Source organism: Monodelphis domestica, chromosome 3 (assembly GCF_027887165.1).
Source record: "Monodelphis domestica isolate mMonDom1 chromosome 3, mMonDom1.pri, whole genome shotgun sequence".
NCBI classification, from domain to species: Eukaryota; Metazoa; Chordata; class Mammalia; order Didelphimorphia; family Didelphidae; genus Monodelphis; species Monodelphis domestica.
Genome location: NC_077229.1, coordinates 45,725,260 through 45,753,206, shown reverse-complemented (window position 1 = coordinate 45,753,206; position 27,947 = coordinate 45,725,260). Strand labels below are relative to the sequence as shown.

The following is a 27,947-nucleotide window of genomic DNA, read 5'->3' as shown; positions in this document are numbered from 1 at the left end:
TCATTGAGGGCACTGAATAAATGTTTGTTCCTTCCCACTTTCCTGCTTGAAATGATGTTGGAAGAACTTCCTCCTCTCCCTTTTGGTCTGTGCCAATGCGAGATGGTGGGGCAGGCTGGCATGTGTGGGCATGGGGCTAGGGAGGCACTAAGTCCCCCCAGGACACACACACTCTGCTTTGACTTTGCAGCCTGGGGTTTATTTCCAAATAAAAACTCTGCAAAATATGTGCATTTCATACAAAAAGATGACGGGCATGTTGGGAGGCCGGTCACTGCTCAGAAAGAGGAGATGGAGATGGGCAGAAAGGATCTCAGAAACCACCTAGTTTGGGCCCTTCATTTTACGGGTGGGAAAAGTGAGGCCAAGAAAGACACCCAAATTGGGGTATTCCCCAGTTAGAGGACCGCTGGTGTCCCCTCCTCTATTCCAGCTCTCCCTTCCCCTTTAGATGAAGAAGATTCCCCCATTGCCTGAGGACAGCCCTCAGGACTCTGCCCTGACCTGGGGAAAACCAAGGGTCGGGCAAAGGCAGAAAGCATGGAAAGGGGACGACACACCCCAGGAAAACCGGGCACCCCCAGCCCAACAAACACGGACACACACAGAGCCAAGTCCCGTACGTGTATATTTTGTATGTACACACACACACACACACACACACACAAACACACACACACACACACACACAAACACACACGCGCATCCTCTCTCGCTGCTCCACAAAAGGAGGACCAAGGGATCCAAGATGGCCCTTTGGGGATGCTGGGCAGGAAAGAAGAGGCCCTGCTGCTTCACCCACCAGAAGGGAAGGCTGGGGGGCTTCGAGTCAAGGCTTTAAAGACAAAAAAACTGGTCTTCTCCTCCGCACAGCCCCGAACCACCTCCCCAGGTTGGAGCCTCGGACAGAGGAGTGGGGTTAAGGCAGGACAGCTTTCCTTGCACACCTCCAGGGCTGCCCAAACTGGCCTCCCTCGGAGCCCCCCGGCTCCGGGATACGGGGCTGGGGCGGACCATTAGGCAAAGTGGCCGCCAGGGGTCAGCGGGTGATCCCCTCTATGGTCCAGCTGGTCCTGCAGCCGGGCAAACTCGGCCAGCTCATTCAGCTCCTGGAACTGCCTGTCGGTCTTGTGGCTGACCAGCGAGCGGTAAAAGTGGACCGCAAAGACGATGAAGACCAGGCCGAAGGGGACCATGATGGTGGTGGAGGCGATGGCCGCCTCCTGGCCCGGCGTGAAGCTGGCGTTGGACGCCCCCGGCCCGTGGGATCCCACCGCGGCGGGGGACTTGCTGGGCTGCGGCGGCTCGGGCTGCTTCTTGAGGGGCAGGAACTTGACCCAGCAGAGCAGGACCACCTCGGCCAGGAAGAGCAGCGTGCCGATGACCGTGGAGAAGGCCCAGGCCAGCTCGATGTGGCGGTGCATGCGCTCGTGGGGGGACTCTTTCACGGAGTTGAGGTTGTGCACGTTGCTGACCGCCTCGATGTTGGGCAGGATGCACGTGCTGATCATCAGGGCAAAGAGGTGCACGGCCACCAGGACCGTGGTGCAGGCGCTGAAGGCGATGAGCAGCCCCGGCGGGTAGTCGTGGCTCGCGTCCAGCTGCACCTCCACCATGGCCACCTGGGGGGAACACAGCTCGGTCAGGGGGGCCTGGCAGAGGGACAAGCTCAGAAACAGGAGGTCCTGGGTTCAAACCCGACCTCAGACACTTCCCAGCTGGGTGACCCTGGGCAAGTCACTGAACCCCAATGGCTTAGCCCTTCCCACTCTTAGCCCTGGAATTCACACACTGATTCTAAGATGAAGGGTAAGGGTTTAAATTCAAGGAAAAAAAAAGAAAAGAAAAGGAAGCAATACAGGCCTTTTCTCAGGGTTCAAATGCATTCTAGAGTCCTGGACAATTTCAATTGCCCGCCAGGAACTTGGGACGCAGAACAACAGCTAACATCTATCCATCCAGCATCCATGGGAAAGCTCCTTATTACACCCAATTTTTTTTTTTGTGGTTATGTTTATTTTTTCCCTTTCTAAAAAAAAATTTCCTCCTAATTACATGGAAAAACAATTTCCAACGTTTCTTTTTTTAAATTTCGAGTCTCGAATCCCCCCTCCAAACTGAGATGGTAAGTGATCAGATATAGATTTTTGTAAATCTTGTAAAACATTTAGGTCCCTTTATTTATTTATTTTTTTAACCCTTACCTTCCATCTTGGAGTCAATACTGTGTATTGGCTCCAAGGCAGAAGAGTGGTAAGGGCTAGGCAATGGGGGTCAAGTGACTTGCCCAGGGTCACACAGCTGGGAAGTATCTGAGGCCAGATTTGAACCCAGGACCTCCCATCTCTAGGGCTAGCTCTCCATCCACTGAGCTACCCAGCTGCCTCCTAGGTCCCTTTAAAGGAGAGATGGAGGCCCAGGGAAATGATGTCTGCCTTAGGGACTGCTGGCTGGAGGAGAGGAGGCAGATACTAATTCTAAGTCCCAGGCCTGGCCAGAAAAGAGTCCCTGGCCTCAAGGAGTTTACATTTCAGATGGGTGGGATGAAGGTCTACCGAGAAGAATAAGCAAAACCATTTCAGGCCTCCAGAGGCAGTGAGCTGCCCCATCCCGAACGAGCAGCGAGCAGAAGGGCTCCTAGGATGATGTCTAAGCTCAGGAAGACAGGATATGAGATGGGCTTTGTGGAAATCTTTCAGCTCTGTGCTAAGGGCTGGAGACACACAGGATGAAACGGTTCCTGCCCTCGGACAAATTAAACTAATGGATAAGAAGCAGTGGCGCACTGTAACAGCATTAGGGTGTCTTCCCTCTCTCGTAAAATCATGACTAAAATAACTGCATTATTTTGTGTTGGCAGCAGCTAGGTTACAAAGCAAATGGAGGATCAGGCCCGAAGGCAGTAAGATCTGAGTTCAAATTTGGTCTCTAGACTTTTACTAGCCAGAGAAGGAAATGGCAAACTGGCTGTGTCTTTGGGCAAGTCACTTAACTGCCTCAGTTTCCTCATCTGTCAAATGAACTGGAGAAGGAAATGGCAAACTGGCTGTGTGTCCCTGGGCAAGTCACTTCACTCTGCCTCAGTTTCCTCATCTGTCAAATGAGCTGGATAAGGAAATGGAAAACTAGCTGGGTGACTCTGGGCAAATTGCTTCACCTTGTTTGCCTCAGTTTTCTCAACTGTCAAATGAGCTGGTGAAGGAAATAGTAAACTAGCTTCGCATCCTGGGCAAATCACTTAATCTCGTTTGTCTGTTTCCTCATCTATAAAATAAGGAATAAGGAAATGGCTAACCCACTCTCAAGATCTTTGCCAAGAAAACCTGAAATGGAATCACCAAGAGTTAGATGACTGAATGTCGCTTTGTGTCCTTTTCAACTCTTCCCTCCTAAACCAACCAGTTGCCAAATCTCCCTTCCATAACATCTCACAAAAGCCCCTTTCTCCTCACTCATGTTGCCCCATCCTCGCTCAGACCCTCATCACTACTTGGAACTATTTTTTTTTAAAGCTTTTATCTTTTATCTTAGAATCAATACTAAGTGTTGCTTCCAAGGTAGAATATTGCTAAGAGTTGGGCAAAAGTGACTTGCTCAGGATCAAAAAGCAAGGACAGATTTGAACCCAGGACCTCCCAACTCCAGGTTTGGCTCTCTTTCCACTGAACTGCTTAGCTTCCTCACTTCTTGGAACTATAGAAAAGTCTTTTATTTGGCCTCCAGTCCCCACTCCATCCTCCTGATTGTGCCATTCCCACCTCAGTCAACTCCAGTGGCTCCTCATTGTCTCCAAATTCAAATATCAACTCATTTGGCATTTAAAACCCTTTACAATGGGACTCTCACTGTCTTTCCATCCTCATCACACACTATTCTCCTTCCTGAATGCTCCAAGTCCAGCCAGACTGGCCCCTTTGTTGTTTCTCAAAGACAATGCTTCATCTCCCACCTCTGGGTCTTTGCATGGGTTGCCCCTCTCCTCCCTCCTATTTTTGGAATACGCTTCCCTCTTCACCTCTAGTTTCTAGAATTCCTTTCAAAACTCAGCCATGTTCTAAATGAGGCTTTTCCTGACTCCCCCCAGTTTCTAGCATACCTCCTTGCGAAATCCCCTTGTTTATTTCACTACATACTCCTCTAGGAACACCTTGTTTGCTGTGAATAAGATCTTTGAGGGCAGGCAGGGTCCCCTTCCTTTTCATCTTTGCACCCCTGGCATCCAAGATGGCAACTGGGAAACAGCAGGCACTTAATAAATGCTCCATTCTAGGGGAAATGATTCCCCAAGCTCTGCTGCCCTCAGTGATTCAGAAGTCAGTCCCACAAAGGTTGCCACCATGTTGAATACCAGGAGAACCATGCCAGCACTTTTAGTTCTACTCCATTAAGACTAATTTTTCCAAGTTAGAACACAGATTTATTTAGAGCTGGAAGGGCTCTCTGCCACATTCTGAGGAGGGAACCTCCAGGATGAGAGTTTGCTTTATCTTAGAGCTAGCTGGAATACACAGAAGGCAGACAATTTTCTTTCTTTCTTTCTTTCTTTCTTTCTTTCTTTCTTTCTTTCTTTCTTTCTTTCTTTCTTTCTTTCTTTCTTTCTTTCTTTCTTTCTTTCTTTCTTTCTTTCTTTCTTTCTTTCTTTCTTTCTTTCTTCCTTCCTTCCTTCCTTCCTTCCTTCTTTGTTTCTTTCTACCCTCACCTTCCATTTTAGAGTCAATTGGATGTATTGGTTTCAATGCAAAAAAGCAGTAAGGGCTAGGTGATGAGGGTTAAGTGACTTGCCCAGGGTCACACAGCTAGACAATGTCTGGATTCTATCTCTGGTCTTTCTGACTCCTCTATCCACTTGGCTGCTGGGAAAACTAGTAGGAGAAAACATAAATACTTGCTAATTAAAAAAAAATACTCCATTAACACTCAGCAGCCAGGTAATGAGGTACATTCCTCTGCTCTCAATCTCAGTTCCTGAATGGGGATTATTTCATTCTTGGCTTTTCTATTCCTTGGTACTTCCAAGCCCTTAACAAATGATTGATGACAGACTGACTCCAGCTCAATCAGCACTTGAGTGTTTATAACATGGCAGGAGGGTGTTGGGTCCTAGAGATGGGAAGAACACAATCATCCCATTCTCCTGGGGGGAGGAGGTGGCTGGCCTGGCTCTGGAGAAGTCCCCCCTACCATGATCCCCAGGCTGTGAACTCCAGTAAGCTCCTCCGATGGCCCCCCAACTGGCCCAGGGCCCTGGGTGCCCCGTGTTCTTCATGGCCAGGAACAGAAGGGAGAGGCTTCTAAGAAAACCTCCCTTCACCTGCTGCCAGCACCACAGGGCAGCCCAGGAAGCCCCCAGGAAGTTACTGGACCAGCAGCAAATATGGCCCCGGGGATTTTTCCATCAGAGATTCCAAGTGGGGCTGCAGTACCCCACGACTGCGAGAAACCTTTTTGCTCCCAGATTCTTGGAGAGGCTGTCACAGGGGGTCATCAGGTGCATGCTTGAGACCCAAGAACCTTACTTGGCCCTGTCCTGCCCCACTCCAGCCCTGCCTTTCTCTTTCATTGGGGCCTTTAAAAATACCCCCATCCAAAGCAGCCCGATCAGCAGATCTGGGGTGTTATCTGAGGCTGGATCTAGGCAGGCCTCCGGGCTGAGTCGCTACGGAGGGAGCTCTGCTTGGCAGAGAATAAATCATGGGGTGAGGGTGGAGGACTTGAGATGAAGAGCCCAACTAAAGTAGGCTCCTGCCATCTTCAGGAGGCCAAGGAGAACAAGACCAGTCCGTCCTTCCCAAGTCAGACCTTCAAATGGGGGAAGAGAACCCTTACAGGGTCCCCCTGAGCCTTCTGTTCACTGATCCTCCTAGGAGACGGGCTCAGGACTCTTGGCCATCCTGGTTACACTCCTCTGGACACTCTCCAGTCCATCAATGTCCCTCTTCTAACCAAGCCTTTGTACAGCCTCTATTTAAAAAAAGGGGGTCAGAGGGGTAGCTGGGTGGCTCAGTGGATGGGGACCTGTAAGGGTTAAAAGAGAAGGATTCTTTTTCCAAGCAGAGAACCCAGTTCTCCAGGGGTGGTTCTATCCGAGCAGGGGAAGGGGAAATGATTTTCGCCTTCTCTGTCCAGATGAAGTCCCAACGCCCATGAGGTCTGATGGAAGCCAAGCTCACTCCGCTGACTCATACTCCGGGCCCCTACATGCTTCTATCGCTTGGCTCTTTTCTCTTTTTGGAACGTCATGGGACCTAAGGCCAAAAGGGAGCTGAAAGGCCATCTGGTGCAATTCCACCATTTTAAAGGCCACCCCAAAGTCCTTCTTAAATGCCTGGGAGCCAGGGACAGCGAGCTATAAAGACAAAAAGCGAACAGTCCCCGTCCTCAAAGAGCTTGCGTTCTATGGGAGGAAATCATGCGGAAAGCCCAGGAGGGAATGCAGAAAGGAGCCCCAGGTCGCATGGAGACAGCCACAGAATCTGGATTAAAATCCAAGAATTCCAAATGTGGAATCTGAAGATCCGATGGCCATTGTCCAATGCTTTGTAAACGGTTCGGCTGAAGACAAACGTCCTGTTTATTCCTAAGATCATCAGCTGCGGCTCGAGGCTTCTTGGACTGCTCCAGAGGCCAGGATGGGGTAGGAGAGGGGAGCCACCCAGCCCAGTCTCCAGTCTGGGGAGGCCACAGCCCCAGGAGACCAGGAAGAGGCAGCTGCTCATTCCTGAGCTCCTCCAGCTTGGCCGGGCAGCTGTCCTCCCTCCCAGCCTCCCAGCAGGGGGAGAGTCTCCCAGCTACTCCTGCACCTGTCTGCCCTGTGCCTTCCTTGCACACGTGAAGAGAAAGAGGGAGCCTAGTCGCACAAAGAGGTGCCTAGAGTTCCTCTGACTTCCCCTTTGCTTCTTCTTCCTGTCCCTGGGGCAGAGGAGGCTGGCTGGGTGCCCACAAACACCCAAGGGAGTTAAGAATGCCTCAGGGTTCACTTCTGTGCCCTGAGGGAGATAGTAAAACTTTCCATAGGGGTCCACTGTGGCCCCCGGAGCAGACAGGGCTTTTACAGTCCTCTAGGTGTTTCTCAGGACACAGAGGCATCAGAGGGGAACAACATGTTTTGGGGATGTAGCAGCCCTGTTTAAAGTCCTGCAGAGCCCAATCTCTGAGCCTGGGGGGGGGGGGGGTCACCATCCCAGAGGGACACGAGAGATGATCTGGTCTAACCCCCTCCGTCATTTTACAGAGAAGGAAACTGAGGCATCGGGATGATAAGTGATTGGCCCAAGATTACAAGGTTAAAAAATGGTGGATAAAGGATTGCAACTCAGGTCATTCAAGTCCAAGGTCCCTGTCCCATCCCCTGCCAAATTTAGGAGCTGGCCACAAGGGCCCCAAGAGGGGGGAAGTTTACTCTTTCAGGGAAACCAATACCACCATCCCCACGCAAACAGAGACTGCCCCGACGCTCCTTAGGAAGAGGGACAGGAAAAATAACGACGGCCAGCATGTATTTGTGCAACACTTTCTGGTTAGATTCTCCCAACAATCCCGAGAGGCAGATGCAAGGGTTCTCCCTATTTTACAGATGACAAAAGTGAGGCTAAAAAGGGTAAGTGGCTTGCCCAGAGTTACACAGTCAGTAAGTGTCTAAACTTGGATTTGAACTTAGGTCTTCCCAGGCCCAAGACCTTTGCTCTCTATGTAGCACGTGCAAATACGCTTCTCCAGAGCCATACCTCTGCCTGTGGTGGAGCTATCTCGGCTGTCATGACGTCTCCTCACTATGGGGGCTGAGCACGGCCTGACTTAGACAGCAGAAGGATCGACTCCCTTCCCTGACAGCGTAAGAGCTTCCCAAAATATGCACACAAAAGAGGGAAGGTGGGGGGAATCTGCCCCTCTGCCTTCCATCCATAACATCATAGAATGGTCCCACCGCCTTATTATACATTATTATACATGTCAGCCTCAGGGGAAGGATTTGAACCCCAAACTTTGGGATTCTTCTTCCTCTACCCCAAGGCCTTCTCCCATTGATGATCAGACATTCCTTTCTGTTGCCTGTGCCTTTTCCAACCCCTTCCCCAGTGTGATGGGCAGGACACTGGCTTTGCCTTCAAATCCTGCCGCAGAAATGTGCTAGCTAGCTAGCGAGGCAACAGTGGGCAAGGCTCTCCTCTTTGGGCCTCAGTTGCCTTGTCTGTAAAATAACAGGATCCCACTTGATGGCTTCTGAAGCACCCGTTCAAGTCTAAATCTAAAAAACTGAAGCTATGAAACCAACATAAACAGGAAAAATATGCGGGAGGGGAACACGGCTTCCAGTTTTACTGGGCTCCTGGTTCTTAGGAAATGGGAGGAAACATGGGGAAAGTCATCGCCTGGGGTCAGCCTGTTCACTGCAGGCCCCACAAGCCCTCACACCTCTGTCTTTGCCTTCCCCCAGCACTTCCTCTTTTCAGAAGCAGCAGCGAACCAACCCCCACAGTGCAGGAAGCCCCCACCCCCACCCCCCCTGCTCAGGCTACCGTCTGTGGCTCTGCTCGCTTGGGGGAACTAGGAGGCAAAATCCAAAGCGTGCCCATCCCAAGTGAGAGGCTGTGCCTCAGTAGCCTCCCATGGGGCAGTGGGGGACTCTGGCACAGAGTGTGTTCCTCCAGATCAAGCTGATGCCAGGCAGGTGACAAGGTCTGGATTTCACACACCCAAAGAGTCCCAAGACTACACCAAGAGTGCTTAGGGCAACGACAAAGACAAGAACAAAGCCTTTCATAGGGTACTTTAAAATGGCAAAGTCCCTCCTTTTGGAGACATTAAATTAGGGAGGTTCAGTGGATAGAGAGCCAGCCTGGGTTCCGATATGACCTCAGAGACTTCCTGATTGTGAGACCCTGGGCAAGTCACTTGACCCACATTTCCTAGCCCTTACTGTTCTTCTGCCAAAGAACCAATATTTAGTTTTGATTCCAAGGCAGAAAGGGTTAAAAAAAAAAGGCATTAAGTTATTGGAGCCTCATGAAGGTCTAGTGAAGGAGGCTCCATTTTATTGATGGAGAATATAAGGTTCAAAGGATGAAGGGAGATGTGATGGGTGGGAGAGGCCTAGAACAGGGAATGTCAGGGATGAGAGCAGAGGATGTCCAAGCTGGGAGGGCCTAAGAAGAGGAAATGTCAGAGATAGATGGGATATGTTAGCTGTCATCTTAGTCCAATGCCCTCAGAAGACAGAAAAAACTTGCTTGAGGTCAGGCGGCCAGAGGTCCAATTCTTGGGCTATGACAATAGTCCAACTCTTGTGGCTGGCCCAGGGGATCAGGGCTTATGAGAACAGGCCCCAGAAAAGGGGCTTTCCCCACCACCACTCCCTCCTCTCCCTCTACTGCCTGGGAAGGGGACCAAGCTCAGGAGCAAACATCCACACGTCAGAAAGTTTCCCAATTTATTTAAGGGCGATTCTCCAGATCTGGATGGAGCAGATGCATCCCTGGGTGCTTTCTGGTAAAGCTGGGGGTGGCCCTTCGGGACAAGCTCGCCCCTAGAGAATGACAAAGAGACTAGGACCTAGAGGTAACGGGGAAAGGCCTGGAAGGAATCCTGCAACAAACATATCAAGTCCAATCCTCCCGGGTCCCTGGCAAGTTCCCACAGATCTCCATGGTTTCCTCTGTGGCCAGAGCTCCTAGCCTCCCCCCACCCCCAGCCTGTCCCCAAGAGATCAGGTTACCTTGAGTTGCTCCATAAGGTAAATATAGCCAGAGCACAGGGCCTATTAACTCAAAATAAACAGCCCTACACCCCCAAGTAAGTCAAAGGCCTACTGAGAGCCATGCTAGATTCACTCAGACTGAGAAGAGGGAACCTACAGGTGGCCATTCCTCCTCCCCTCCTTCCTCTCTGCCCCACATCGCCATAGTAGAGAGGGCTAATATTCTTCCCATTTTATAAATGGGGAAACCAAAGTTCAGAGAAGTCAGAGGACTTGACCAGAATCACACAGCCAGCAAGTACTACAGCAGGACAAAAAACTAGCTCCTTCTACCATGTCCTAGTACAGACAAGGACTGTTGGCTTGTTGCTGGGTGTGAAAATCTAGACTAAAACATGAACAGCAGGTGGAATAAGGCATGGCTTTTTTAGAAAAAGGTTTTAACCAAGGCTCAGTTTAACTTTTTCAATTAGCTAATGAGTAAAAAGCAAAAACAAAAACAACCTCCCCCCAAATAAAATTAGCTAGTGAGCTCTCCCTCCTGAAATGACCAGGTTTACTGAATAGTGTTCAGAGGCAGCCTAACCTGGTGCAGAGAGCACTGGACTTTGGAGTTGAAGAGAGCAGGGTACAAACACTGGTGCCAAAACTCCCTATGTGACACTGAGCAAGCCACTGGGCTCTCTCAGCCTCAGTTTACTTGCACGAGGTCAAGTAAAGCACTTTGGAAACTTAACTTGCTAAAAAAACTTTATTGAGGTGGCATTACACACTTTATTTCCTTCCCCTAAGTAGAATATAAAAGCTCCTTGAAGGCAAGAACTATTTCCCCATGGCCTAGTATATATAGGACATGGGACATGATAGGTGCTTTAAAAATGCTTGGTCAATGGACAGTGACTACATTCCCAATGGTCAAATCAAAACCTGGGGGTTCATTATTAGATTCCTGACAGAGCACAGGCCCCAGAGGTCTCAAGGCATTAACAGAAAAGGATTTTCTTCTAAGAATCAAAGAACCTGAGGCAGTTAGGTAGCTCAGTAGATAGAGTCCCAGGCCTTAAGTTGGGAAGCCCTGAGTTCCAACCTCAGACACTTCCTAGTTGTGTGACCCTGGGCAAGTCACTTAATCTCCACTGCCTAGCCCTTACCATTCTTCTGCCTTGGCACCAATATTCTAAGACAGAAGGTAAGGGTTTAAAAAAAAAAGAAGAACCATTCTCCTGGCTGCTAGCTGGCCCCAAGTGGCATGGGCAAAGGACTTTTTTTTAAAAACTGTGTTTTACTTTAAATTTTACTGTATTTTTATAGTAATATTTTACTGTAAATTACTATAGGGCTGCAAACACAAGTGGGAGGCCCATTTACTGAGAGTGCTCATGGGGAATCTTTTTCCAGGTCTACAGGAACTGAGAAGATCTTGGGACTACTATTCTAAACATGTGCCCACGATTGATAACCCATGTGAAAGCATGATGTGGGATCTTACTAGCTTCCTCTCCCCTCTCTATCATAAGACCACAGACAAGAGCTAGAAAGGAATCTTCAGTCATTAGAATTATGGCCTTAAGCCAACTGCCCCCATTTTACAGATGAGGAAATCAAGGCCTTGAGTACAGTGATTTGATTAAGGTCACCCAGATAAACGTCAGCAAGGTCAAAATTTACCGGACCTTCCCACATCTGGCATTCTTTCCACTAGTCTCCATCTTTTGTTTCCTGCAGTGTTTCCTAAGTCCTTTTTCGAAACTATTTCTCGGCAACTTCCCCACCTGGGCCTAGGAATGAGAGGAGATCACAGAGGAGGGAGGGAATAATCCAAAAGTAATTTATGTTTGGCTTTGGAATGCACACAGTGCACTTCCTAATTTTGTTTGGCTTAGGCTACCTTGTCAATGTTGTAAACCTCAAATTTCCTTAGACTTATAAATGTTGGAAATTTCACCATTGGGATATTTCATACTTGGAAAATTTCTTACTGATAGTCTATTGGAATGGGAACTCCATTGGCATGGGAGGTTCCTTCTCTTCCCTTCTTAAGATTACTTTAGGACAGAAACCCTTTGCTGAACAATGGAAAGGACTTTGACCTATGCTTAAGCATAGAACAGGAATTTCTTTGAGTCTTGATTGATTTAGAATTGATACAATGGAGATACTTGGAATAAATCTCCACCCTATTCAGTCCTAATAGGATTGAGTAAGGGCTGCAGCCTAGATCAAAATTTAATTATTCCAATCTCTACCATACTCAATTTAACAGGATTTAGAAAGGGCTGTAGCAAAGGAGTATAGATTTAATCATTTGAAAAATATGACCTTCAACAGACATGTGCAAAAGCCAGAAACCTCTGGGCGGTCCTGGGTTAAGCGAGAGCCTCCATTGACAGGGAAATTGATGAAGAGTGATTGGTAGATGTGAGGACTGAGGGGAGGCAACTTGGATGGTGTCCTTAAAGATAGGAGGGTCTGGAGACTGGAGAGAGTGGAGTTTTTTGGTCCGTGTGGTTCCTGGGCTCTGAGGAAGGTTGCTCTGAAGGAAGCTGAAGGTGGGGGCCTCTGAGACTGTTTCTCCATTTTGGACACGTGAGTGAAAGGGACTGATCTCTTTTCTTTGCCCCAGCTATCTAAGGGCTTGGGCCTTTTGGCCCAGCCTAAACAGAAGGGGTATTTAAGCCCTATTCCCTTCTCTCCCCTTTCTCTCTCTATATATATCTCTAATTCCTTTCTTACTCCTATTGTAATTAAACTCCAAAAAAGGCTGACGGCTGACTTGAGTTTTTCATTTAGGAATTACATAGCTGATTCCTTGGCGACCTTAAATTAATATATATCAGTCTTTTAAAGTGATTCCCTTGTAACATTGTGGCTGACCACACGGGAGTCTAAAGAATCCTCTCAATAAAACTTTTTCCTTGCTTTTTTACTATACTGTTTCACCACTTAGTCCCTTTTTAAAAAAAAAAAAAAAAACTTGGCTTAAAGACACAGCTGCTAGAACACGTGAGTATAAAAAACTTTTTCTCTTTTCTCCTTAAGTTAAATTGGAATCAGCAGTTTTTTCTTTTTCTTCCCTTTAATCTTAAGGGACAGCTGGGTAGCTCAGCGGATTGAGAGCCAGCCCTAGAGGCAGAAGGTCCTGGGTTCAAATCGGACCTCAGATACTTCCCAGCTGTGTGACTCTGATAGACAGAAAACAGCTGTTTTTAAATCTCAGCAACAGGACTCTAAAGTCCTGGCTGGAAGAACTGTTTCTAAATATCCTTTCCCTTAAGGAACAACTTCCTGGATTAAAAAAAAAAAAACCCTGTGGAAAGTTTGTTGCTTTGCCCTGCTCCCCACGTGTTTTGTGAAATTACAAAATATACATATAAAAATGAGTACTACATTCTTTGACAATTATATGGCAGCTGAAGAAGTAGGGGCATTGAGGAATGAAGGATACCTCCAAATTTTTATATTAATAGGTACTGTCATTTTTGTACTCCTCAATACTATATTTAGAGATGAAAAAATAAAAAATATTGAGGATAAAATAAAACAAAATGAGGATAAAATAAAACAAAATGAGGATAAAATAAAACAAAATGAGGATAAAATAAAACAAAATGAGGATAAAATAAAACAAAATGAGGATAAAATAGAAAATATTGAGGATAAAATAGAAAATGTTGAGGATAAAATAGAAAAAAATGAGGATAAAATAGAAAATATTGAGGATAAAATAGAAAATATTGAGGATAAAATAGAAAAAATTGAGGATACAATAGAAAAAATTGAGGATACAATAGAAAAAATTGAGGATAAAATAGGAAATATTGAGAATAAAATAGAAAAACTTGAGGATAAAATAGGAAATATTGAGAATAAAATAGGAAATATTGAGGATAAAATGGGAGATATGGAAGATAAAATAGGAAAAATTGAGGAAAAAATGCAAGCCCAATTAGAAGATCTAAAATGTTTCTTACAGGATCAATGGGCAAACACCCACTCTACCAGAAACAGACCTGTTTCTGAACCTTTGAATGAGGAAATTTCCTTCCCTGAAATAGAGATGGAAAACACCTTCCCTATAGCCCAGTTAACAGACTGCTTCTCTCGTGCAGTGCAAATCTTGTCTGAATTTAATCCCCAAAACCCTTCCCCTGCAATCCCAGCTTCTCATGTTCCTTCTCCTACAGAAAACCAAATTCCAATGCAAGGGAGATCTTGTCCTCCTAGAGAAACCTGTCCTTGTCAAACTGACCCACAGGTGCAAAATTCAACTAGAGGCCTGTTTCCTCTAAGAGAAGTACCTGAAATAGGACGAAATGGGGATGTGGTGACTTTATGAATTTACACGAAATATCCCCACATATGAACAAGATCCTTTTCTAGTAACAAAAAAGATGGGAGACATATTTTTTCAATATAATCCATCTTACAAGGACGTTGAGAGCTTACTACAGGCTTTTTTAAGTGAACGTGAAAAAAATAAAATAATTGCTCATGTCAACAAAACCCGGGGGCGTAATGCAGCACATTGGCCATCTCAGGATCCCGAATGGGACTATAATAATCCTGAGGACTATCTACAACTATACCGTTGTAGAGAGGCCATCCTCACGGCCATGAAGGAATGTGCGGACAGTACAGATAAGTGGATGGAACTGGAAAAAATTAAGCAAAAGGAAAACGAAACACCCTCCAGATTTATGGACAGAATTATCGAGTTTGGGGACAGATACTTAGATTGGGACTTAAATAAAGAGAATAGTTTAAGACAAGTTAGAAGAATCTTTGTAAATAATTCTTGCAAAGTAATTAAAAATTATTTTAAAACACAATGCCCAAGATGGTCAGATATGGACCTTGAAGAATTGCGAAAAACAGCTATATATGTTTTTAAGGGAAACGAAGAAAAGGAGAAAGAGAATAATGATGACATGAAGGAAATGAAGAAAAAAATGAGATGTGTAATAGATAGGATAACTAAATTAGAAAGTGGGCATGATAATGAACCAACGACAATTGCCCCTCTCCAGAAATCCAATTATCAATCCATTACTTGCCACTTCTGTGAGAAGAAGGGCCACAAAATGATGGAATGTAGAACCTTTCTTAAGATGTTTGGAAGGAATACACAGTTTAATAATGGTTTTAGAAATAATAACTATAGAAATTATGATAATGGTTATAGAAACCAAAATTCTAGAAATTATAATAATGACTATGGAAATAACTATAATGAATATAGAAATAAGAACTTTAGAAACCAGAATTATAGAAATAGGAATTGGGAATTTAATGACAATGTTCCAATTAAAGAAAATTATAATGAAAATGAACAACAACAATATATGAGAAATGGAGCTCGTCCAAAAAATACTCGAGGTGCTAATGATCCTCAGAGAGGTGCCCTTCAGGAGGGTGCCCAGGGAACTTCCCAGTATAATAAAGATGATTCTTCTTAGATTGTATTGATTTTGTTGATATTAATTAACCTTTTTCAGTTTTGTTTTTCTCCTCTCCAAATAGTAGGAAAGATGAATAAAGAACTTCACCATTTGAGATGCTTTTTGGACATCCGTCTATACAGGCTAAGCCTTTCTCCCCGGCTTATACATCGCTATTAGGGGGAGATATTACTATTGCTTCCTATATACAGGAGTTACAGCACAAACTACGTGAACTTCATGAATCCGGAGCTGCAGTACAAGCTGGACCATTAGACTTTTCTCTGCATGACCTGAACCCAGGAGATAAAGTTTATATCAAGAATTTCAAGCGAACTGGAGCAACTGAACCTTCATGGGAAGGACCATTCCAAATATTATTAACTACTCCAACATCTATAAAGATTGGAGAAAGAGACTCTTGGATTCACTGCTCACATGTGAAGAAAGCATCTTCTGCTGAGACTGATTGACTCTATCCTATCATATGAATTGTGACTCTATCTTATCATAAGAATTGGAGATAATAATCCATAGACAAATGGATGCTGGTTTTTTTTCTTTCAAGAATATATTGAATTACTGATTTTTTTTTCCTTATTTTTTCTTATTTCTTTTTATTTTTTGATCAGAATATTTGATTTTTTTCTCATTTTTTTGTACTGAAGGTACACATAATTAATATTAATATTAATATTTTTTCCCTGCAGTAATACAAGTTAATATATATACTCTTGCTATAATATCAATATATGCCTAAAAGCTTTAAACTATGGGAACCTGCCATTTATTGATAAAATATTATCGGACTGTGATTAATGTTTGTGTCTGATTCCAGGAAAAGGGATAAAAACAAGGAGCACAGACTAAACCTGAATAGTGCCAATAGAGCACACATGAAATATTAAAGTGAGACTCAAGGTTGCGACGCTTAACTTATGTTTAAGTCGTAGGACTTCCTTGTATCTACACTCCTTTCGAAGTACTCAAACAAGTACAAAGCTTGACTATCATGCTGGCTCCCTATATCTCTGAAGGAAAAGAATCAGACAAGGGAATGACATTTCCCCATCAAAATAGAATTCTAATTCTTTTCTTCTTATATTATGGCAACTTCCTGTAGTCTTGGCTACAAATGGCTAAGTGAAATATTACTGCATTCTGTCCTACATACTTGTGGGATAGAAATTACTTTAAACTGGACCTATACAAGGTCTATTTTGAAATTTTCTTATGTTTTTGATTATTTTTCTATTCTTTTGATAATTGACACATACACCCCCATAACTGAACATTGCATTCTGAGCTAAACTTGATATTTTTTTTTAAATACTTACTTCAGGGGGGATTGTATTTTAATTTAAAATCTAAGAATTTTTGAATTTTTTTTATTTGAGATTTTATTTTTATAAAAATCCAAGACTTTTGTTTAAGATTTTACTGTTATAAAAAATTTTCAAAGATTTTGATTTTGTTCGAGAAAAGATCTTCAAGAAAGAAGCTTGAAACTTTTATATCCAGAGAATGAACTGTTGCAGAAAGATGCCAAAAACCTACACTTCATCAAGAAGATCAAGAATGAACCTTGGATGTGATTGATTGGACTGAACTTTTGATTGAACATTTATTGTAACATTTATGCCAAAAGGGACTGCCCCTAATTTGGCTTTCTGTCAATGCGCCTAGCAAACATTGGTTTTGCTTTCTTTTCTTTTCTATTTCCTCTCTCACTATTCTAATTTCTCTTAGAAATTGAATATTGTGTATATCTTTAGTTAGAAGTGAATTTAGAACTACAAAATGATTATGTTAAATGATCAATGGGGAGACTAGTCTCCCAATGATCATCAGGGGGGATTGTAAACCTCAAATTTCCTTAGACTTATAAATGTTGGAAATTTCACCATTGGGATATTTCATACTTGGAAAATTTCTTACTGATAGTCTATTGGAATGGGAACTCCATTGGCATGGGAGGTTCCTTCTCTTCCCTTCTTAAGATTACTTTAGGACAGAAACCCTTTGCTGAACAATGGAAAGGACTTTGACCTATGCTTAAGCATAGAACAGGAATTTCTTTGAGTCTTGATTGATTTAGAATTGATACAATGGAGATACTTGGAATAAATCTCCACCCTATTCAGTCCTAATAGGATTGAGTAAGGGCTGCAGCCTAGATCAAAATTTAATTATTCCAATCTCTACCATACTCAATTTAACAGGATTTAGAAAGGGCTGTAGCAAAGGAGTATAGATTTAATCATTTGAAAAATATGACCTTCAACAGACATGTGCAAAAGCCAGAAACCTCTGGGCGGTCCTGGGTTAAGCGAGAGCCTCCATTGACAGGGAAATTGATGAAGAGTGATTGGTAGATGTGAGGACTGAGGGGAGGCAACTTGGATGGTGTCCTTAAAGATAGGAGGGTCTGGAGACTGGAGAGAGTGGAGTTTTTTGGTCTGTGTGGTTCCTGGGCTCTGAGGAAGGTTGCTCTGAAGGAAGCTGAAGGTGGGGGCCTCTGAGACTGTTTCTCCATTTTGGACACGTGAGTGAAAGGGACTGATCTCTTTTCTTTGCCCCAGCTATCTAAGGGCTTGGGCCTTTTGGCCCAGCCTAAACAGAAGGGGTATTTAAGCCCTATTCCCTTCTCTCCCCTTTCTCTCTCTATATATATCTCTAATTCCTTTCTTACTCCTATTGTAATTAAACTCCAAAAAAGGCTGACGGCTGACTTGAGTTTTTCATTTAGGAATTACATAGCTGATTCCTTGGCGACCTTAAATTAATATATATCAGTCTTTTAAAGTGATTCCCTTGTAACAATGTCTTGGCCCACAGTCACAGAGGCTGGAAGGCTATAGGTCAGATCTGCCCTCACCACATCTCTGAAAGGTAGGGATGGAGTGGGGAGGATCGTTCTTCCACTTTTAAAGTTGGGTAAATGGAGGCCCAGAGTGAAGAGTTGACCCTGATTAGATTCAATGGATGGAGACAGCTCTGTAACCTATGAGATCTGGAACCCTAAAATAAATTCACTCCTTCCTCCCTCCCTTTCTTCCTTTCCTCCCTCCCTCCCTTTCTTCCTTTCCTCTCTTCCTTTCCTCTCTTCCTTCCTTCCTTCCTTCCTTCCTTCCTTCCTTCCTTTCTTTCTTTCTTTCTTTCTTTCTTTCTTTCTTTCTTTCTTTCTTTCTTTCTTTCTTTCTTTCTTTCTTTCTTTCTTTCTTTCTTTCTTCCTTCCTTCCTTCCTTCCTTCCTTCCTTCCTTTCTTTCCCCTTATCTCCATCTTAAATCAATTCTGTATATTGGTTCTTCCCACTACCACCACCGCCACTGGGTTATACAAGTATTCTGTGCAATGGTTCTAAAGCAGAAGAGAGGTAAGGGTTAGACAATATGAATTAAGTGACTTGCCCAGGGTCACACGGCTAGGAAACATCTGAGGCCAGATTTGAAACCAAGATCTCCTGTCTCTAAGCCTGACTCTGTCTACTGACACACCTAGCTGCCTTCTTCCAAAGCCTGTGAGGGGGCCAGGAGAGAACTGCAGGGACATGAAGACCCAACCCCTAACCCGAGGCAACTCTAACCTCAGCGGACTCCTGGACAGTCTCCCTTATCGTAACATAAGCTGGAAGGGATCTCAGATGGGATCTAGTTCAACCCTCTCATTTTACAGAGGCAGAAACCAAGGGCCAGAGAAGGTAAATACCCAAGGGCTAGGATTTTAACCCAGAGCTTCTAACTTCAGAGTTAATGCTGTCTTTTAAAAATGTCATCTTTAAAAAAAAAAAAACAAGCTTCTGACTTAGTATAGAAGAACTATAAGGGTTAAGTGATGAGGTTTAAGTGGCTTGCCCAGAATCATACAGCTAGGAAGTTTCTGAGACCAGATTTGAACCCAGGACCTTCTGACTCCAAGCCTGTTACTCTATTCATTGTGCTACCTCACCATCCCACGTAATACTCTTTCTCCACTCTACAGATGAACCACCTGAGTTGCACCTTGGGTACCTTCGGAGGCGAGAATGCCCAAGCTGGTGTGACCTGCTCCCTGATCCTTTTTATTTTACAGATGAGAAACTGAGGTCTGGGGAGATGAGGATCACCCAGCCTGTAATCACCAGAGCCAGAGGCAGGGTCTGAGCTGCTTCCAGCTTCCCCAAGCACTTTACAGACATGATCTCAGTTTTATCCTCACAACCGCCCTGGGAAGGAGATAATAACCCCCGAGAGGGATGAGACACAGACGTCTGACTTGCCTCAGGAGGAGGACAGTTTCTCAGGCTCTTAGATTCAGTTACAACCATTCTGTCCAACGTTCTCATTTTACAGATGAGAAACTGAGGTCCAGCCAAGCGAAAGACTCACCCAGAGTCAGGCACTCACTGGGAAGTATCCAAAAAGGACAGAATCGGAACCGAGGCTTTCTGGGGTCCTAACCAAGACATCATTCTGTCCCCAGCCCAATAATTATAATATAATATGATATGATATGATATGATATGATATAATACGATATAATATAATATAATATAATATAATAATATGCCTGTGAGAGTTCTTCTCGTCACCTGAGTCAGTTAGATGGAGGACGAAGGTCCATGCTTGGCCCCATCCTGGCTATGATCCCTCCTAGTCACCCAGACAGCTCTCTGAGGCTAGGAGGGTCAGACAAGTGGCCCCCCTAGCCTGGTGGGGGGCTCCCTGTATATCAAGGATGCCATTCTGCCCATGTTGTGCCCCACACAGATCAGGGGGAAGCCAAAGCGCAGGAGCCCAGTGAGAGTTTGGTCTCTGGCTAGCTTCCAGGCCAACATCAGGGTGCCCATTTTCATTTGTGCTGATCCTGTGCCACCACCCCCCTCCCCGGGGCAGGATGCCAGAGTCCTTGCCAGGACATCCTGACCCTTCACTCCCAAAGGCAGGAGTGGAGGAGCTCCTTCCCCCAAGCCCTGCACAGAACAGGAATTCTGTGAACTGCCCATCCTGGACAGAAAGCAGAAACCTAAGAGGGAGCAGCCAGAGGGCATATGGCAGACTGGGGAAACACCATACCATGAACCCTTCCCCAAGCAGAGGCTGACTTAAAAAAACAAAAACAAAAAAACCCCAAACCTTTATCTTCCATCATAGACGCAATACTAAATATCCGTTCCAAGGCAGAAGACAGATCAGGGCTAGGCAGTGGGGGTGAAGTGACTTGCTCAGGGTCACCCAACAAGGAAGTGTCTGAGGCCAACTTTGAACCCAGGATCTTGGAGTCTCTAAGCCTGGCTCCCCATCCACTGAGCCACCCTGCTGCCCCAACGCTGACTCTTTCTGCCTCCCTGACAGAAATCCCATCAAGAATTCCCAAAGTCTGAGGAGAAAAGTAGCCTTCACACATTCCTGGCAAACAGAGAAACTTGCAAGGTTACAAGGATTACAAGGAAACTGAGGGGCAGCTAAGGGGCTCAGTGGATGGAGAAGCAGACCTAGAAACAAAGTCCTGGGTTCAAATCTGCCCTCAGGTACTTCTTAGCTAGGTACCCCCTGGGCAAGTCACTTGACCCCCACTGCTTAGCCCTTCTCACTCTTCTGCCTTGGAACCAATACATATATATATATAATTTATAACATAAATTATATATATAAAATAAATATATTTATTCTAAGACAGAAAGTGAGGGTTTAAAAAAAAAAGGAAGCTGAGGACCACAGCTGCAGCACAGTCCAAGACTTCTTCTATTACTGTAGAGATAAGGGGTCAGAGAACCCCAGTTCTGCTAATTACTATCTGTGTGTCCTTGGATAAGTAATTTCTACTCTCTGGGGCAAATAAGCCACTTGGGCTACATAATCACTAAAATCTTTTCTAGCTCTAAAGTCTGAGCTTTTTGAGTTGGCAGGACTGGGCCAGACTTCACGGAGAAGGAACCCTAAGCTAGGCCTTGAAGGATTTCAAAAGACAGAAATGAGAATCTCAAGTTACATGGTAGGACCTCAGACAAGCCACTTTGTACTCATTCATACAAGTGTTGCTTTTTTTTAAACCCTTACCTTCTGTCTTAGCATCAATACTAAGTATCAGTTCCAAGTGGTAAGGGCTAGGCAACTGGGATTAAGTGGATTTCCAAGGGTCACACAGGAAGTGTCTGAGGTCACATTTGAACCCAGGACCTCCCATCTCTGGGCCTGGCTCTCCACCCCCTGTGCCACCAACTGCCCCTTATGAAGGACCTTCAGTGCCAGGTCATGGTGTCTGGATTTATCCTAGAGGAAAATGGGAATCACTAAAACTTCCAGAGCAGGGGAGTGATACATCAGAATTGTGCCCCTATAAAATAAGGGGTTTGGATTATATAGCACCTACTATGTGCTAAGTACAATTATTATCTCCTATATTAAAGGCTCTCTAAAGGCTCCTTCCAGATATGTAGCGTGGGCTTGTTCACTGACTGACTTTCCCCTCCTCTTCCCTCCAGATCAAAGGCCATCTTCATGGCCTAAAGGGTGGGGTATCCCCTTGGGGGAAGTCCGCTCTGCTGACTCATGGGCTCTGGAAACTGACTAGCTGGCACTCGTTCCCATGGTTACCTTCAATTGGGCCAAAGCACCCCAATCCCTGTCCTCCACAGCCCCATGTTTAAGAGGGATCTGAACCACAAGGAAGGTGGGTCGAACCTAGACACCGCAAATCCTCCCATCCCAACAGCTCCCTTCAATCACACCCTTTCATTATTGTTCTCCCTGGACATATCAAGTCAGCAAAGTTTTCCCGTATCACACCCCACAGACACAAACCCCCTGCTTCCCCGCACAAGGCAGGGGCTTTATTCCATTAGAAAGTCCCAGAGATGGAGGAGTCGGAATCGCAGACTTTCCTGTGGAAGCCAACTCCAATCTTTGCTTTAGGGAGAACTCACTACCTCTACCTATGCCCAGGAGCATCCTTTATCCAAGCTAAAAGAGCTCCCAGCCCCGTTAGCTGGTCTGGTCCTGCCTCATCCAAACATGCCCCCAAAGCAGAATCCCTTCCACAACAAACTCACTTTTACTGAAGCCAGGAAGCCTTCCCTACCCTGACCAGGGACCAGGTCCAAAAGGGAGAACTTCCCCCGGTGACAGACCATCTGTTTATCTGTCAAACTGGGGTCAGTAGAGGCCAGAACAGCTGCCTATCATTCTCGGGGCCCCCTGCTCCCCGCCTGCTGTTTTTAGCCATAGGAAGGCCGTTCAGCTGACCACCGGGTGAGCCAGGGTGAGGAGGGGACTTTCTCCATGTCCCAGCATCCCACTGGTGGAAGTCAAGGATTTGAGCCACCAGGGCAGAAAGGAAGGCTGGTCAAGACCGTGCCATGTTCTGCTCTCGGGAGGTACACGCAGAAAGGAGGAACCCCAACTCTGACCTTTCCCCCAAACCCGATCCTAAAGGAGCAAGCATTCATGGAGTCCTCACCCTGCTAAGGGAGCCCTGAGGAGTCAAAGGACAACAACACTGCTGTCAATGAGCTTTCAGAGATTCTGTTCAAATGGGGGAATTACAAACCCAGAGATAGGGAGACACACTAGTGCCACAGGCTTATTCAGTACTGATAATGACAGTCACTGTAGTGGCCTTAAAGTTAGCAAAGCATTTTACTTATAAGTAATACACATGTTATGAGGGGCAGCTGGGTGATTCAAGGATTAGATCGAAGGACCTGGATTCAAATCTGGTCTCAGACCTTTCCGAGCTGTGGGACCCTGGGCAAGTCACTTAACCCCCATTGCCTAGCCTTTACTGCTTTTCTGCCTTGGAATCAATATACAATATTGATTCTGAGATAGAAGGTAAAAGTTTTTTAAAAAGCATATTATATATACTTAAATTTTTTAATGTATATTTTAAAATATTTTATATTATACATACACACACACACACACATATATATATATCCTTCTGAAGTCAAGAGAGTCAGGCAACAAAACTCGACTGAGCACCTACCCGATGTCAGGCACCAAGTGAGGCCCTGAGAATGAAAAGACAAAAGTGAGCCAGGCCCTGACCTCAAGGAGCTCCATGGGAAGGGAGCTCTTCAGCTGGAAGCAACCAGAGATCATGCCAAGTTTGCATTCATCTTAGGGGAAACAATGCTTTTGCAGATAAATATGGAGGGGGGGAGGCAGAGGAAAAGAGAAAGGAAAGAAGCGAGGGATGGAAGAAAAGAAGGAAGGAAGGAAGGAAGGAAGGAAGGAAGGAAGGAAGGAAGGAAGGAAGGAAGAGAGGGAAGGAAGGAAAAGAGGGAAGGAAGGAAGAGAGGGAAGGAAGGAAAGAAGGAAGAAAGGGAGGGAGGGAAGGAAGGAAGGAAAGGAAGGAAGAAGGGAGGGAAAGGAGGGAAGGAAGGAAAAGAGGGAGGGGGGAAGGAAGGAAGGAATGAAGGAAGAAAGGGAGAGAGGGAAGGAAGGAAGGAATGAAGGAAGAAAGGGAGAGAGGGAAGGAAGGAAAGGAGAGAAGGGAGGGAAAGGAGGGAAGGAAGGAAAAAAGGAAGGAAAGGAGGGAGAGAGGGAGGGAGGGAAGGAAGAAAGGAAGGAAAGGAGGGAGAGAGGGAGGGAGGGAAGGGAGGTAGGAAGAAAGGAAGGAAGGGAAGGAGAGAGGGAGAGAGGAAGGAAGGAAGGGAGAAAGGGAGGAAGGAGATGAGTTTAGAAGTAGTACTAACTGGGAGAATCAGGAGAGGCCTCTTGGGCTAAGCCTGAAGATGCAAATGAGGTGGACCCTGAACTTAAGTTTAGGGGTTTCCAGAGACCATGATCAGGAGAAAGGGCATTCCAGACATGGGACACAGCCTGGGCAAAGGCTTGGAAGGCAGGAGATGATGAGCAGACCAGTGTGGCAGAGAGACAGCCTTTTCAAGAGGAAATCAGGTAATTCTATGGGAATTACCTCCATTTTACAGGAGAAAGCTGAGGCTCTATAAGGATAAGTAGGGAAGAACATTCATTTAATCACTAAATAAAGCCACATGCGGATATATTAAGTAAGTGATATAAAAACAAAAGATGTTAATAAAAACTTATTTTAAAAAAACTTTAAAAAATATGGAATTGAATTGAGTGAATGAGAGGCCAGGAAAGCCAGATTCTAAATAAGAGCCATGTGGCAGTCCACTTCATCTCTATGGGCCTCAGTCTTCTAACCTGTAAAATGGGGATCATTCCTGTCCTACTTACCCCAGAAGGTTGAAAAGATCAAATGAGATCAAGGATGGGAAAGGGTTTGACGAAATTCTTTTTAATTATTGTAGGAGCTTGGGAGGCCAAACAAACAAAAACCCCAGCACCCTGCTCACGCCAAACAGGGTGAATAAGCTTTTCTTCCTTTTAATCACATCCTAACAACCTGGCAGCAAGGCAAGTGGGGCCCTAAGTATGAAAGGAAATTATTTCAATAACAGGTCAAGGACAGGATGTGGGGAGTCCCCCCCACCCCCAGGCTGAAGCGGGAACCAGGAGCCCCAGAGAAATAGCAGGAAGGAGACAGGCTCCAACTGCCCCTAGACTGACCCATTTAGGTCCCCTCTTGCCTAGGGCCCAACTTTCTCCCCCACCCTCCACCTCATTCCCTAATCTCTCATTCCTCCAGCTCAGTTACTTATAAGATGTCACTGCCTGGAAAGGGTTTGCGTGGGGTTTTTTTTTTTTAATCCGACTGATGAAATGAGTAAACTTAACCTCCTCCCCACTGAAACCTTCTCCCACTTACTTGCTGCTGCAAAGGAAAAAGCTGGAGACCTAGGCTGAAATCCACCAGAGAGGGAGGCTGGGGAGTTATCCTCCTTTTCGGGGCCTCTTCCAAGGCTTATCTCACACCATCCCAAGCCCATGGAGCAACTCAGTCTGAGGCCAAGATTAAAAAACTGGAAAGGCCCTTCGAAGGAGTCGTGTGAAACCCTCTTATTTTACAAGAGAATTAAATGGAAGACCCAGAAAAGTTAAGGCTTTGGAGTCAGAATTCAAATTCGGACCATTCGGATAAGAGATCTAGAACCTCAGAGGCTACTCTGGGTCACTTCACAACTGAAGCTGAGACCTCAGAGGTTCAGTGACTTGGCAAAGGTCCCACAGATTGTGTGTGAGGCCAGATTTGAACCCTCCAAGGGCTGAGCCCAAAGCCACATGGTTCCACAAAATCCTGAAGAATCCAAGCTCAGTAAGCTTCCTACTATAGCATACTGACTCCTCAGTCATCTATGGAAACTCTACCTTATTTAATGAGCCAATAAATCCCGGAGAGGGAGTGACCTGGCCAAGGTCACATGGCTAATAAGTCCAGGAGTCACCCAGAATTCAGATCCAGGGCCTTGGCATCCAAGGATGCTTTATCTGGGGAAGAATTTCCCATGTCTCATTATCCCAGCAAGAGCACTGATCTGAGGACACTCAGACCCATAGAAAGTCCCCAACCTCTGGGTTATCTGCTGGGGAAAAGGAGCAACGATTCAGATAAGTCTTCCCTGCTGGCCCATCCATTATTTTATTGCAATTCAATTTTTAAAAATTATTAGAGAAGCAGGGTCGGTCAGGAAAACCTGAGTTCCAGTCCTGCCTCTGAGGCATATTAGTCCTGTGACCGTGGGCTCCTCATGTGACCATGGGCTTCTTTAAAAAAATAATAATAGCCTTACTTTCTGTCTTTGTAACAATTCTAAGGCAGAGGGGCAAGGGTCAGGCAAACAGGGTGAGACAGCTACTGAGGGCAGATTTGAACCCAGGTCCTCCAGACCCAGCCCTGTTATCCACTAACTGCCCCCTCAATTAGCCTCTTAGTGGTCAAGGCAGCTCTATACTATTATAAAGTTAAACACTAGTTACATAGCTCATATCTGCATCCTTAGAGAAGAGTTTCCACACCATTAGTTTCTTACAAGATGAAATCATGGCTTTGCCCAATAAACACTAATTAAGTGTCTAACTGGGTAACGGCTACTGCAGACGGTCCAAATAGCTCTGTTCCATTCCTACTGTTTCTTTATAAAGCAGAAAGGCCCATTTGGGGAAACTGAGGCTCCAAGGGAGAGATTAAATGGCCTGCTAAAGAGAAATAATCATCTCGTCCCAAATTCAGTGTTTACTGTCCTGTCCCCCACTTCTGGCAACTCTTACCCCGGGAGATAGTGCCCTGGCCTCTGCTTTACCCCTCTTCCCCCCCCCTCCAAAATTCCCCCCACCCTCTCCAAGCAGAGGGTATTCTCATTCTCAGATTATCTCACTTGGTCAAGATTCAAGGCTGGGCCCACTTCCCAGTCTCCAGCTGACTGGCCTGGGGCTCAGGGCTGAGCTTTGAGCAAGAGGGTAAGAAGTGGGGACAAAGGAGGAGCTGTCAAGAGTTCAGGGGTGATAGAGAAAGCAAGGGTGGGCAGGGGGCCTGAAATCCCCATCCACAGTTCCCAACAGTGATAACGATGGAGGGGATAGCAGAGTGGGGAAGGCACTGGTCCTCAAAAGCTGCTCAATTTAGGGGCAGCTAAGTGGCTCCATCGAGTGGGGGGAGGTCCTGAGTTCACATCTAGCTTCTGACACTTCCTAGCTGAGTGACCCTGGATGAGTCACTTAACCCCAACTCTCTAGCTTTTACGGCTCTTCTGCCTAGGCACCGATACTTAGTATTCCTTCTAAGACAGAAAGTAAGGGTTTTAAAAAATAATTTTAAAGCTGCTCAGTTTCCCTGGCTCACACCTGTCCACGTATACACACGATGGGGGAAGTTTAAGTGGAAAGAAAAGCGGGGAAGGAACCTTCCCGAGTTGTCCGCTCCATCATCTCCCCTCTCCACCGAGTCTCTAGCCCTGCCAACTAAACCCATCGCTAGTCTCCACCAGCCACACACGTCCAGCCCACTTACTCATTTATCCCATTCCACCACAGCTCCAACTCAAACGCTTAGCCTTAGTTTATTCCTACATACTCTTTTTGCCCCTAACTCTAGTCTGCTCCGGCCCGACCCGACCTGCACCCCGCCCCCATCGACCCCCTAGCCCGCACAGCTACCCCCTGCGGGAGCACGGCTGGCAGCCCCCAGGTCTCCCCTGGCGGTGGCACAGCTGGCAGCCCCCTGGTCTCTCCTGACGGTGGCACGGCTGACAGCCCCTGGTCTGCTCCTCCTCCAGTCCGCCCGACTAGCCTCCTGCTGACTCCCCCCAGCCCCGGGCAGGCACGCCCGCCCTCCCCTCCCGTGTGCGGAAGCTGGGCGCAGGCCGGGCCGGGCCGGGCGGGCTCACCATGGCGAAGCCCGAGAGCAGCGCCGACGTCCTGCTGGAGGCTTTAAGCTTGGCCCGGCTCAGGTAGAGCTTGCGCCAGGACAGCGCCTGCATGGAGTGCTCGTTGAGGCTCATCACCTCCTGGTAGCTCTGGCCCACCCAGTCCGGGTATGAGACGGCAGCCCCGGGCAGAGGAGGTGGTGGCGGCGGCGGAGCGGCCCCGGGCGGCTCGGCGTCCCCGCTGCGGCGGCGGCTCCGGCGGCTGCCGCTGATCGGGGGAGAGCTGCCGCGGCCGCCGCTGGCGAGGGGAAGCTCCGGGCTGCTGCTGCTGGGCGGGGGCGGGGCGGGCTCCGGATGCATGGAGCACGCTGCCGCCCGGGCGGCGGCTAGGACGGGAGGGGCCCGCGCGACAGGCACGGCACTCCCGCCTCGGCCTCGCTGCACCTCCGCCTCCGCCTCTGCCTCCGCCTCCGCCTGCCTGTTGAGCAGCCGGAGCTGGATCCTAGTAGTACGTCCCGAGCAGTAGACGGGAAAAGACGGCACTGGAGAACCAAGCCCAGGCCGCCGCTGCCAGCCGCCGGACCCCGGCGCGCCCGCCGA

The 27,947-nt window shown here is 46.5% G+C and overlaps 1 protein-coding gene across 1 annotated transcript; it reads right to left on the bottom strand.

Annotated features, from left to right (window-relative positions):
* Positions 1-177: 177 nt before the first annotated feature.
* On the bottom strand, positions 178-27,947 carry ORAI1 (ORAI calcium release-activated calcium modulator 1). Its single transcript, XM_001364235.4, has 2 exons — positions 27,369-27,947; positions 178-1,622 (listed from the first exon to the last, which is right to left on the bottom strand). Exons 1-2 carry the CDS (start codon positions 27,705-27,707, stop codon positions 1,017-1,019), a joined length of 945 nt encoding a protein of 314 aa, XP_001364272.1. The 5' UTR covers positions 27,708-27,947; the 3' UTR covers positions 178-1,016.

Excerpts from the sequence above, each read along its gene's own strand:
- ORAI1 (XM_001364235.4), bottom strand. The coding sequence starts at position 27,707 with ATGCATCCGGAGCCCGCCCCGCCCCCGCCCAGCAGCAGCAGCCCGGAG. Across the intron at positions 1,623-27,368 it reads TGCTCTCGGGCTTCGCCATG|GTGGCCATGGTGGAGGTGCA; the intron begins GTGAGCCCGCCC and ends TGTTCCCCCCAG.